Raw genomic sequence first — 14,070 nt, 5'->3', positions numbered from 1 at the left:
CATATCTGTTTTAACAGATTGTTTCACGTAATCACCACCCTTTGAGAACAAATGTACCTAAAGCTAGTGGTCAGAGCACCAGGCTGACAACCAGCGAAGCCCAGTTCAAATCCTGCTGCTGTTTCTTGTGATCTTGGGCAAGTCACTTAACCCTCCATTGTCTCAGGTAGATCATAAGCCCTCCAGGAACAGGAAAATGTCTAGTATACTTGAGTGTAACTCACTTTGAACTAATACTGAAAAAGATATGCGCAAAAATCCAAATAAATTAGGGCCTTTTTTATGAAACCACGCTAGCGATTCCCATGCAGCAATGCCGACGAAACCCATTTAAAGTGAATGGGCTTTGTCAGTATTGCCATGCAAGGAATTGCTAGAGCAGTTTGGTAAAACAGGCCCTTAATAAATACAAGGAAAAATTGAGACACAGGTAAATAATTTAGGTGCCGTGGATGATTACTATCAAACTTGAACAAAGTAATTGACATTTCTGAGGTATTAATGCATAACAAATTGTATGGCAATAATTCAACCAACTAAAAAAAAAGTTGTCAGTATAGCGACAACTCTAACACGTAGCTCAAAACGGAGGAATTATATATCCAGTTCATTTCAAAGACTGCCATGTATAGATTTGCCAACAATAATGCAAATGTCACCCCTATGGCAGTCTCAGAGATCTGCAAAAAATGATCACTTTGAAATTTAAAAAAAAAATTCTTCAAAGTAATTGTAGTTAATATAACTAAAACTTCTGTTGGAAGCAGGTGTGGATGACCTTTTCCACTACTAATATGGCATCATCATATATAATGGTGAAACTCCACTGTTTCCATGAATTGTATTTTGGTAACATCAGTAATCATGTGTAATACAGCCAAAAAGTGGATAGTATCTTTCGGTTATGAGGGAATTGAAAGGACCAATGGTCTTAAAAATTTATCAATGTAATTCCCTATCCTGTCAAGAAGTGGAACCTTGCTGGACACAATCAACCAATCCAGTTGATAATTTTGAATTTTGTGAATCTTCATCAGCATATATAACATCAGCAGTTTGGGATATTTCAAATTTAAGCATTTTCAAGTAACAAAAAAAACAACAACAACTTGCAATACTGCCTCATATGTCACTTCCAAAATCAATTGTTGTAATTGTTCAGTTGGCCACTTGCCAGCTTAATATAACATTTCAAATCCAATAACTGTCTTTCAACTTCATTAAAATATTCAGCAATGATTTGTAAGATAATTGATTCACCTTTATCAACTCTTTTTATGAGTAAAGACTTAGGGCCCTGTTTACTAAGGTGTGGCTTAGTAAACAGGGCCCTTATTTTGTAATTGTCTCAATGCTACCTTTTCTTCCCTAGTAAGGTTGGGTTTATACCCCTTGAAAGGCATTTTCAATATGAAGCTTAAGTCAGACTTTGGATGTTTTACGCTAAACATCCCAAATTTGAATAGAAAATGTAACCATTTTCAAAAAAGTAAAATGTGTTTATCTTTTCAGACCACTTTTAGGCATATTTTCAAAGCACTTTGGGAGGCTAAGTTCCATAGGTTTCTATGGAACTTTGGGAGGCTAAGTCCTTTGAAAATATGCCTCTTTGTAAAAAAAAAAAAAAAACCCTACATAAGTGAAAAATGTAGAAAATCAAGCCATTGGGATGTAGGAGAGGCCAGTATTTTTAGTAGACTGATCCCTCAGACATCCTAGGAGAACAATGGGGCACCCTAAGGGGAATTGCTGTGGACTTCATATAAATGTTCTCAGGTACACATCTCACCATTTCTCCCATATCTTGTCTGCTGAGCCCTCCAAAACCCACTACCCCCAACTTTACACCACTACAATAGCCCTTATGGGTGAAGTGGGCACCTATATGTTGGTACAGTGGGTTTCTGGTGAGTTTTGGAGGGCTCACAGTTTCCACCACAAGTGTAACAGGTAGAGGGAGGTATGGAGTTGGGTCTGGGTCCACCTATCTACAGTGCACTGCACCCACCACTACACTACTCCAGGGACCTGCATGTTGTTCTAATGGACCTGGCTATAACATCTGAGGATATCATAGAGGCTGGTGAGTACTATTTTTATTCATATTTTTAGGGGTGGGAGGGGGTCAGTGACCACTGGGAAAGTGAGGGTCATCACAGAACCCCTCCAGTGGTCATGTGGTCATTTAGGGCACCTTTTTGTGTCTTATTGATTAAAAAAACAGATCTAGACCAAAACATTGAAGTTTTTGCCCTAGACGTTTATGCTTTGTTCCAGTATGGCTGTAACATGTCCAAGTGTTACTCCCGCCCTAGTCCTGCCTTCGAAATGCCCCTGACAAGCTCCTTTGTGATTTGGATGCACTGCAGACAAAATGCATAGATAGATGTATGCAAAACAGGGTTTGAAAATACCAATTTGGATGTTTTGAGAAGAAATCTGTCCAAATGCTGCTTTATGACACTTTTTGAATGTTTTTCTCTTTTGAAAATGAGCCCCCTTGTATCTTAATTCACATTATTTTACTTCACACAGTATTAAGGATTTGAATGCAGCCAATTCATCCAGCTATATTTGTATAAGGCGTTGATGCCATTTTGAGAACTTGACAGATTGATAGAGGAGCAGCAAACATGCCTCTCATACAGCTGGGGTTATAAAAGAAAGGCCTCCATTAAGTGGTTTTGATATGGAATGAAGATGTTATAGTGAAATCATAGATTTGAAAGTTGGATTAACAGACAAGTTTTCAAAGGAGTTTTATTAAAGGACAGATGAAAGAAAATTTAATCTGTGAATGACTAGCTACATTGGTTTTTGTATGGTATTGAAAACATGGATCTTCAAAACCTATTTTTTTTAGATTTTGGAATTGTTGCTGCTATCAAATATTGCATTTATTATATTGTTGCTGTTTGAAAATGTTATTATTGTATTTTGAAATGTTTAATTGGTGGCACCGTTTTAACACAGCCGTAATAAGCGGTATATCAAATTAATCCAATCCAACCCTATAGGTTATTTGTAAGGATGTTGGAGGGTGGAGATTCTAGCAGCGTTGTTGGGCTGTGGTTAGTGGATCTGCACTATCAACAGTGATGACAGCATATGATAACTTACCATGTGCTAACTACAAGCCACTGTCCACCTTTATGAGCCCCTCCCCCATTCTCCAACTTCTTTCCTGACCCCTGCCACATCAAGCCATTAGCATGCAGTGTTGCAGCCATGCAGTAACTAACTGTTACACTGTGCTAATTCATATGGAGGGGCATAATTGAATGGCGCCAGCCATCTATATGCAAAGGCAGTCCCGAACCGTATTATTGAAAAGAATGGCCGGCCATCTTTCGTTTCGATAATACGGTTGGGGCCAGCCAAATGTCAGAGATGGCAAGTTTGAGATGGCCGGCATCGGTTTTTGTTGATAATGGAAACCAAGGCCGGCCATCTCAAACCTGGCCAAATCCAAGGCATTTGGTCATGGGAGGAGCCAGCATTTGTAGTGCACTGGTCCCCCTGACATGCCAGGACACCAACCGGGCACCCTAGGGGGCACTTCTAAAAACAAAATAGCTCCCAGGTGCATAGCTTCCTTACCTTGGGTGCTGAGCCCCCCAACCCCCCCCCCAAACCCACTCCTCAGAACTCTACACCATTACCATAGCCCTTATGGGTGAGGGGGGGCACCTACATGTGGGTACAGTGGGTTTGGGGGGGTGTTGGAGGGCTCCCATTTACCACCACAAGTGTAACAGGTAGGGGGGATGGGCCTGGGTCCACCTGCCTCAAGTGCACTGCACCCACTAAAAACTGCTCCAGGGACCTGCATACTGCTGTCAGGGAGCTGGGTATGACATTTGAGGCTGGCATAAAGGCTAGCAAAAAAGGTTTTTTGGGGGGTGGGAGGGGGTTGGTGACCACTGGGGGAGTAAGGGGAGGTGATCCCTGATTCCCTCCGGTGGTCATCTGGTCAATTGGGGCACTTTTTTGAGACTTGGTCCTAAAAAAAGTACCAAGTGAAGCCGGTGAAATGCTCTTCAGAGCCGGCTTTATTTTTTCCATTATCAGCTGAAGCCGGCCATGTCTTAACAACGGCCATGTCTTAACAACGCCCCCGTCCCGCCTCCCATACCCTTCTGAAATGCCCCCTTTAACTTTGGCCGGCTCTGCGATGGAAAGCGGTTGGAGCCGGTCAAAATCGGCTTTCCCATTATACCGATTTCGTCGGCTTCAGGAGATGGCCAGCCATCTCCCAATTTGTGTCGGAAGATGGCCGGCGAGCTCCTTCGAAAATAAGTTGGATGGTAACTTACCACACTTTAGTATACAGACCACCAAGTTTTGTGTTACCAGGAGATTAATGCAAATTGTGGTATCTAATGTTATTTATATCAGCTTCCATTTGAATATAAATGAACTGTTTTGCTATGCATACTGTTTCAGTAATTAATACGTTTTATTGAATAAATCTCCATTCCCTCTGTGCCAATGTTTAGTTAGACCAGGAATTTCCAAACCAGTCCTTGGGACATAATCAGTCAGGTTTTCAGGATATCCACAATGAATATTTGTATGAGATAAAATTTGCATACACTACCTCCACTCTATGCAAATGTGCCTCATGGGATATTCATTGTGGGTATCCTGAAAACCTGACTGACTAGGTGTGTCTCGAGGACTGGATTGAGAAACCCTGAGTCAGACTAATGCGCAAGTGTGTTAAGGTTAATATAGCTGGATTCGTGTTTACTGTTGGATCTGACTTCTATTCTAGCTATAGTTTTGAATACTATCCACATTCCAATCAGGATCATAACGGTTAGCATTCTAAGGGGCCCTTTTACTAAGCTGCGTAGATACCTATGTTTCGCCCAACGCATGTCCAATTTAGAAGTACCACCAAGCTACCACGTGGCCTGGGCGGTAATGTCATTGTTATGTGCGTCTACTATGCACACCGGAAAATAATTTCTATTTTCTGGCATGCAGCGCTAACCGGGCGGTAAAAGGCATTCTACATGCGTAGACCATTACCGCCCAGTTAACGTGTGAGACCTTACCGTTAAGTCATTGGGTGGCGGTAAGGTCTCAGACCCAAAATGGACGTGCACCAATTTTCATTTTTGACGCACGTCCATTTTTGGCCAAAATAAAAAAGGTATTTTTTACAGGTACGCTGAAAAATGGATCTAGCGCAGTCCATTTTTCAGCGCACCTTAGTAAAAGGACCCCTAAGAGAATCTCAACATCTGAGGAAAATAAAATCAACAACAAATTCTACATAATCACATTAATTTTCAAACAGGTGTGTTTTCAAAGCCTTTACACCCCATAATCATGTTTTAAATGCTCTGTCTACATCTTTGTAGCCTTTATGGGAGGGGCAGCATTTAACATGGAAAATAAATGAGACAGCTGATGACAAGAAGCCAGAATTGTTGCCCCTAAGTACTGATAGAAACATAATGGCAGGAACAGCAAGTTAATGCTGCGAAGTTCATTAAATGGATTGTCTATTTATATGTTTCTCTTAGACCAGCTGAGTGGACACTGTCTGTTCCTACTGCAAACAGCTGCATGCTTGACAGAAACGAGTAACTCTGACTCACAGCAGTCATTTTTGTGCTCAAAATATTACTGACAAACATAGCTCACTGTGAGAAGAGTCTTGGTGAATCAGGCCCTATGTTAGATTGCTGTATTGAGACCTCCCACGAAAAAATATGGTTTGCTTCTGTAGTAAATGCAGGGTGTTGGAGGAAGAGATTTGATAGAAGATTCCTCTTACTGGTCTTCTGAATGCAATGTGTGGGATCATGTGTTTTTTCAAAGGTAATTTCCAAGTTCTGAGTTGGATCTGGGATTAGCGGCATAGTAATGACTGATTTTTTTTTTTTTACAGGACCTGAGGATCCCATAGATGGAGCTTAATTTAGCAGAGATTGTGGTTGGGGGGGGGGGGGGGGGGAGAGAATAAGTAATGCCGTTTGTTTTACACATAGACTGTTTCCCTTCACTGTTTCCTTGCTTGACCCCAGTCAGCACTTCTTCCTCTTTCTGTTCTCCTTGTACTATCCCTCCTTCCCTATTGTACACTCCCAGCAATCCCACTCTGACTCCAGCCACTTCCAAGTGGACTCTTCCCAACCCCTCCAGGCAGCCCCAGCATGTTCTCTCCGCTACATACGGCCAAATTAAGGCATAGACAAAATAGGAACAAACCTAGAGGTCCTTTTTACTAAGCGCTTACACCCAACATGTACCAAATTGGAGTTACCGCCTGGTTACCGTGTGGCCTTTGCGGTAATTTCAATTTTGGCATGCATCTGCTAAGCGCATCTGAAAAATATTTTGTTTATTTTCTGACATGTGGCAGCTATGCACGTCAAGAGAAATTTGACGCACGTAGACCATTACCGCCTAGTTACCGCGTGACACTTACCACTAGGTCTCAGACCCAAAATGGACATGTGGCAATTTTCATTTTGCCGCACGTCCATTTCGGCAAGAATTTAAAAAACAACAACATTTTTTTTGTAGGTGACCTAAAAAATAATTCTGCGCATGGCCAAAAACACTGTCTACACTACCACAGGCCTTTTTCAGCGCACCTTAGTAAAAGGACCCCCTAGAGCCCAATTGTGTAGGGGAGACCTACCGATATGCTTAGGATTCAGAAGGCTAGGGCAGCCAGCTGTCTAGATTTTTTTCAATGTTGTACGGAGTTTTGCATTGATATTAAAAGATCTGAAAATGTCTAGAGGTTAGACCTCTGTCTGCAGCTCTCTAATCCTCAGCGCTGTGTGAGTGTGAGTCTGCCAATATCAATATCATTAGCAACACCATCCTAGTTTCTTGGTGATGTTCCCAGTACCATGTGAAGGGGCAAGGTTTTTATTTTTCCTGGCATCTCTTGAACTGTAATTAATTTTAATTTAATGAAAGCTTTAGTGCAAATTTTTTATGGCAAAGTTATATGGACTTTGACAAGTACAACATTCGCTCACAGCAAGACTGACTTTTCAAGTTATATCTCAACTAATTAATATCTATTAACATTGCATTATCCTGCTCTATACAGTAAGTAAATAGCCTCAGTTTTACAATTTCTTCCTCCTTAACAAAGAAAAAATAAAAAAGTTAAAGTAACAATCACTCAATACTGGAAAGCTCAGAATCACACTTTCAAACTTCCACCCAATTCTTTCCAGGTACTGCAGCACACTCAAATTGCATTATCTTCTGCCTTCGCTGTGCTGTGAGTTTCTCTATGCTATATATGCCCCACATTTTGGTCAGCCAATTAAACAGGGAAGGGGCAACACCTGCTTTAATGTGGAAGCCTGGACAAGTCTGGCTGCATTTTGAATAGTCTTCTATTGCCTGGGTTTTGCGAAGGTTGGGAAGTCTCAAATTAAGTAGGAAAATCTCCAGGTCCCAGGCAATCTCCATTCCAAGCATGTGTTTGATTCTATACTGAAGCACTTTCCAATGTGCTCTGATTCGTGGGCAAAACCACTAAATGTGGGCCATGCTTCCCCTGCCACCAGCACAGTTCTCTTAATCCTGAGAAGTAGTGAGAGAGTCTATTAGTTATAAAGTACCATCTATACACTGGTCTATTAGTGGTTTCTTTGGCAAAGACAGCTAGTGAGGATTTGGGAAGGGGGTTTCTTCACCTTTTTCCATTGCTTGACCATATCCCTACAGTTCAGCTCTCATTCCCACCATATTCAGTGGCCTACTGGTATCAGGTCCACATTTCATCGGTGTTGATACAACACTGCTATCAGGCCTCTTATGGTACCACCTCCTCAATGATTTTCCACTTCTGTCAGGTCTCTAGCTACTTGCTTTTTGATTTTCCTCCTCTCTAACTAATAGACCACAGAAAGCAGATTAAATTCATTCTGAAGAAATGCAAAGGTAACAAAGCTCACCCTCTCTCAAAAAATCGTCCCACCTAAGACAAGCCCTTCTGCTCCCATTCCTGGTACACTCATGACAACAAGCCAGGAAGAACAGAGTATTGTTTAGCTGTTGGGGACAGAGGGGAGAAGCATTTATTCCTTCCCTCCCACAAGAATATCCCAGCAGTGCAATTGTGTGGTCCATTTCTGTCCTCTTCTTATTGATTCTGTGCTGATTGGGGATCTACAGGAATCCCACTCCCATTTGATGTCCCACTGATGCATGCTCATAGTACCAGTTCAAATTGGGCATACAATACCTAACCTTCCTTTAACTCACACTGCATATATGTACCCTTCTAGATATGTGGGGTCTTTTTTTGCTCCATATAAAGGCAATCAGGTGGTACTATAACTCAGCTGAGAAGCTGTTGAGGACCTGCTTGGTGGCAAGACTTTAAAGACTTATGACAGACTGGGCAGAACAGTTAGTCCTCGTACTGTATAGTGCAGTCGCAGATCAACTGTCATTATGTTTCTGTTAAAATGGGCTGCGAGTCCTTTAGTGGTTACTGCAGTGGACTTTGATCCTGGGGAACTGAGTTCAATTCCCACTGCAGCTCCTTGTGACTCTAGGCACAGTCACTTAACCCTCCATTGCCCGTGTACAAATAAGTACCTGAATATATGTAAACCGCTTTGAATGTAGTTGCAAAAACCTCAGAAAGGCGGATATCAAGTCCCATTTCCCTTTCCCCCTTTTTTGCATTCTTATTTTCATATATTCTACATCATTGAGTTGTTTTGCATGAGTTTACATTGCAGCAGTTAATATGCAAAATTTCATAAATTTTTGTGCTAGTTTCAAATTTCATGAACAGTTTACTAGCACATGGTGCAGCTCATAAGTGTACTTGCATGAAAAATAGTGCAAAATACCTGAACGTTGGAATTTTGGCATGTTTCTTATGTTTGGTGCTTTTTCATGCAAAGTGCACTTTTGCAAAGTCCCTTCACACTTTAGAACATAGGGCCCTTAGCGCTCATCCGGCCCTCATCCCCAAACCACCACAGCACGTTCCTTCTTCTTCTCAATTCCTGGGGTCTGCGCTTCTACCCAGTCTGGCCCGGATAGTTCCTATTTCCTTCCTTTCTCCTCTCCCTGACCCCAGCACTCTTTCCCCTCTCCTCTTTGCCGTCAAAGACTATATCTAGGTATTCTTTCACCCACACCCCTCAGGGCTCTCTCTCTCCTGCAAGCCAATTATAGTAGTCTCTCCATAATTCAACTGCTATTTGGTCTACTCCAGCCCACATGAACCTATCAGTAAACTACAGTGTGTACTCACAGGCATTGCTATGGGGGGTGCAAGGTTGAAAATGCCACAGACCAAAATCTACTTGCCTCCCCCCTTTGCCACCCCAGTTTTAGGTGAGTGGCCGGATGAGCAAATCATAGTCTCTCCCGCTGCTAACCACCCTGGCCTCAGTGACCTCCATTTGCAATAACCACTGCAAGTCTGTTCAAAACGGATCAATTCTTGGATACAGATCTTACTCAACTTACGATCAGCAAACCAAGAAGTTCCTTCCCATGAATAAAATGAGTGGGGAAAAAGGAAGAAGGAAACGATATCAGTTGCCCATTGGACAGAACAGCAGGCAGCAGGTCAATGGGAAGAAGTGTCTTGTTACCTGCACAACTCCAAAGGATGAAATTTACTGGTTGCCATATGCTGGGGTGTGGGGGTGGGGGGGGGGGGGGGAGAGAGAGAGAGTTAAGGGTCCTTTTACTAAGGTGCGCGAAAAATGGCTTGCAGTAGTGTAGTTGAGGGTTTTGGGCACGCACCGATCTATTTCTTAGCGCGCCTGTAAAAAAGGCCTTTATTGCCAAAATAGACTGCGGGCAAAATCAAAATTGCCCGCTTGTCCATTTTGAGTCTGAGACCTTACCGCCAGCCATTGAACTAGTGGTAAAGACTCACGCAGTAAATGGGCGGTAATGACCTATGCTCGCCAAATGCCACTTGCATGCTGTCCGTACGCACGACCGAAAATAAAAAATATTTTCCAGACCCGCGAATTGGCTGCGTGCCAAAAAAGGAATTACCGCAAGAGCCATGCGGTAGTCAGGTGGTAACTCTATTTGGCACGCATTGGGCGCAAGTAGACCACACAGATTAGTAAAAATACTCCTTACTTACTACAAGGGATAAGGTGGTCCAGAGAGAATGACTATAAGGGCTTCTATTTCAGTTTGTATCTGCCAACATTTCGTATTTCAATTTGTGCTTGTTTATTCTGTATTAGGTCAGAATCTATCTGGCACTCTGTATGTGTAACCATATATGAGGAGATTTGGCTAATGTGTAGTTCCTGTATTGATCGTCTTGTCAGTTTCCTCAGTCGGTGGTATATTAGGGTTGTAGGGTTTAGTGTAATATTTTTTAGTGCTGCATTGCATAGGTAAGGCAGTTACTGCTTGGGTCCTTGGAGTTGGTGCCACTTCAGTATAGCAGATTTACTACACAAGCAGAGTCTCCTTTTCACAGAATTTTATATTACTTTACAATAAGCCCATTAGTGTAAGATTAGGGAGTTTGTGTTGCTGCTAATGATACAAAACATAATTTAATATTTTTTAAATATATGGTGAGTTTTATGGGGAAATGTACAAGTTCTACTCTACATTATCTCCGGGCAGTGTGTCTGTGAATGCAGGGCAATTTAAAAACAGAAGAATAGCCATACTGGGTCAGACCAATGGTCCATCCAGTCCAGTATCTGCTTCCAACAGTGGCCAATCCAGGTTCCAAGTAGCTGGCAAAAACCCCAATACAAGCAACATTCCATGCTACCAATCCCAGGGCAAGCAGTGGCTTCCCCCATGTCTATCTCAATAGCAGACTATGGACCTTTCCTCCAGGAATGTTTCCAAATTTTTTTAAAACCTAGGTACGCTAACCACTGTTATCACATCCTCTGGCAATTAGTTCTAGAGCTTAATTTTTCATTGAGTGAAAAAATATTTCCTCTTATTTGTTTTAAAGGTATTTCCATGTAACTTCATTGAGTGTCCCTAGTCGTTTTACTTTTTGAAAGAGTAAAAATTGATTTCATTTTTACCTGTTCTATACCACTCAGAATTTTGTAGACCTCAATCATATCTCTGCAGGGCCTGTAACAGTGTTGTTCAACGTACTAGGTCAAGTAATTAAGTAAAAGTAAAAATAAATGTATATTTAATACTTAAGTAAAAATAAAAAATATAGTGAAGAACACATTCAAAAATTTACTTAAGTAAAAAAGTTATTGTCTAATATAACACTTTTTGAGGTAAAAAGTAAAAGTACCGCAACTTCAATGAAGGAAACTATTGTTAATGTTTTTATCCCCAACAACTTTATTGCTCTCTATAATTTATAATCCACTTCGTTTCTAATAAAACTAAATTTTTGAAAATGACTGTCATAAGAGTGTGCTTGTGTGTCATGATCCAGTTGAGCTAAAAAGGTTTCAACAACTGAACTAGCAGAAAGTGAATTGTTCAGTCTGATAAAAAGTTCCTTCAAATCAGGCCAGGTTTGCAATATTACCGATATCGTCTGTCTGGCTTCACGTTATAATCAAGGAAATCTCTGAAACCCTTGACTTCCATATAACAAAGAGTACTTATCATCATTATTGTCATTATCATCTGCATTAAACGTAGTGCGTCTAATTCATCACTTGCATCTTCATCTTTATTTTCATTATCATCGTCATAATGTCCAATTACAAAGAAGGCTTTCACAAAGTTGGAATCATTGTCTGTTGTTGTACTAACAATTTTTTCATAATGTCAAATGTATGGGAACCCTTCAGTCTTACGGTCAGACTAGCAGATTTCCTTTCCCTAAAGACTCATCATATTAGGGGACAGTTTACCCATGGTGGAGACGTGTCTGTTCACCAAGAATTGCTACCCGCTTCAGCTTCATCTCCACTTTAAGTGACCCAACTCATCACTGTACTGTTTGGCTGGATGCCACTAACCCAGTTCAACAAACACAGACAAATCCACTGTTCTTTTTTTTTAATTGTTTTATTTTTAGAAGATTTTTCTTGAGAAATTACAAATTCAAACCCTAATCTAATACATTCCACTGCTAAGCTTATTCCCCCTCCCTCCCGAACCCGTATCATGGTGGTACTGATTTATAAGTTTGTAACTGTTCATATGGCTGCCAAATTTTGTTAAAGGGTCCCAAACGACTTTCCCCATTGCAGTCAATTTCGACATTTGATAAAGAAAGTCGACTTTTTGAAGTATCATCTGCATCCCCGGTGTTTGTGCTGTTTCCAAGTTCTTGCTATCGCTATTTTCGCTGCAAGTCAAGTATTGAATTGCCAGTCTATGGTGCTCCACTGCCATTGTCGCAGTCTTTAAAGTGTAGTAGACAGTTTTTCCGCTTTACAACTCCACTGTTCTTATAGATTATACTCACAGCAAAATTTCAGATGAGATGCATCTACTGCTTGCGCGACAAAGTTTGAAATAGCAAAATCCCTGTTCCCAGTTTTGCTGTTTCATTTTGGTTTACTTAGGAATCATCATTTACAACTCCCCTTCCATTTTTTCTTTTTACTTTTTTGTAATTGAGTAAAAGTAGTAAACATTGCCATTTATAGAATTTCCGAGGTTATGGGTATGTCACAATTATTGCTGAGATTTGTTTTTACATGTATTTATTTTGTCTATATTTTATTGATTTTCATTTTTGATGATGTATTAATATTTTATTTTGATGTTATTCTCATAGAGACCCTTTTACTTAAGTTTTAGGGCATGCTAATTAGCATGCACTAAGCTTTAGTAAAAGGGGTCCATAGTATTTTAGCTTTGGTTGTAACTATTTATCATTGTTTTTTTAAATTCATGTTGATTGTTGTACATCTGTTGTACACATTGATTTTAGAAAATATGTACTATAACATTTCGAAGTACGTGTTAAGGTATTTATTCGGCACATGATGTTCAAATAAATGGAAAAATTATAAAATAGAAGCTTGGAGTACTTATTATGATTTGAGTAACAAGTTGTACTCTAATTATATACTGTAACTAATTTGTAATCATTCTATAACATTGAGGGCCATGTTTACTAAGCCGTGGTGTAGGCGCGCAAACTTTTTAGCACGCACTAAAAATGAGCACATGCTAACGTTCGAGACACCCACAGGAATATAATGAGTGTCTCTATCATTAGCATGCTAATTTTTAGCGCACACTAAAGTTAGCCTGCTTACAGTGCTGCTTAATAAACAGGGCCCTAATTGACCTAAAATATAGACTTATTCTTTGTTCTGCTTTAAATCTTTTTCAGCAAAATAAAGCTTTATGTTCAGACTTACAATGTGAAGAAACCAATCAAAAATGTCATTGGTTTTATACAGGGAGTCCACGAACCAGGTAATATTACAGTACTTCACCTTAATTAAACTTTCTTCAACCAGTTCTTGCTCTTCATCTCTTTCAATCCATTCACCCATCTTGAATAAACAATCGTAACTCATTTAACATAGCAATATTAGATTTATTGCCTCTGTTCTCCTAAGTTTGGCCTCATTTTGTTTAGAATTTTAGTGGTTTCAACTTTTTGTAATAAAATGTATAGATTTGTTATTTTGGCTACATATATTCTTGTCAGGTGATCGCCCCAGGTGTAAGCATGTAGGCCGACAATCAAGGAAGCCACCAGGTTCAATTCCTGCTGCTGCTTCTTGTAATCTTAAACCTCCATTGCCTCAGGTACAAAAACAAGATGTAAGCCCTCTGCAGACCAGGTAAATACTACTACTACTAATCATTTCTATAGTGCTACTAGACATACACAGCTCTGTACATATTATATGCAGGTAGCTAGTATTCCTGAACTCACCTTCAGCTACTACTGAAAAGGAGTGAACTAAATCCAAATTAAATAAGAAAGCTGCATTGAGGTGAATGAAATCATGGACCTGGACGTGGTGCAGTGGAGCTGGAGTTAGCAAGCAGGCTGCAAGGCTGAAACAAGGGCTGGAATTGTCTGGAACAGGCCTGGAATTGGAGTCCGACAATGGTCACAGCACAAGAAAAAGTGAACCAGAACTACTGCAGTCAGAGAGCAAGTCGCAA

At 40.5% G+C, this 14,070-nt stretch overlaps 1 protein-coding gene across 5 annotated transcripts in view; it reads left to right on the top strand.

The window, feature by feature from the left end:
• The window catches only part of LOC115477350 (glutamate carboxypeptidase 2-like), a 378,970-nt gene that overhangs the window by 146,795 nt on the left and 218,105 nt on the right, over positions 1–14,070 (top strand). For all 5 annotated transcript variants that reach the window (XM_030214175.1, XM_030214174.1, XM_030214177.1 and 2 more), the window contains one exon: positions 13,280–13,365. In XM_030214175.1, the coding sequence (XP_030070035.1) occupies positions 13,280–13,365 (86 nt within the window). The remainder of the gene's footprint in view (positions 1–13,279; positions 13,366–14,070) is intronic.

This window comes from Microcaecilia unicolor, chromosome 9 (genome assembly GCF_901765095.1).
Source record: "Microcaecilia unicolor chromosome 9, aMicUni1.1, whole genome shotgun sequence".
In the NCBI taxonomy this organism is placed as follows: domain Eukaryota; kingdom Metazoa; phylum Chordata; class Amphibia; order Gymnophiona; family Siphonopidae; genus Microcaecilia; species Microcaecilia unicolor.
The sequence above is the reverse complement of the archived record's forward strand: the minus strand, read 5'-3'. Positions and strand labels throughout refer to the sequence as shown.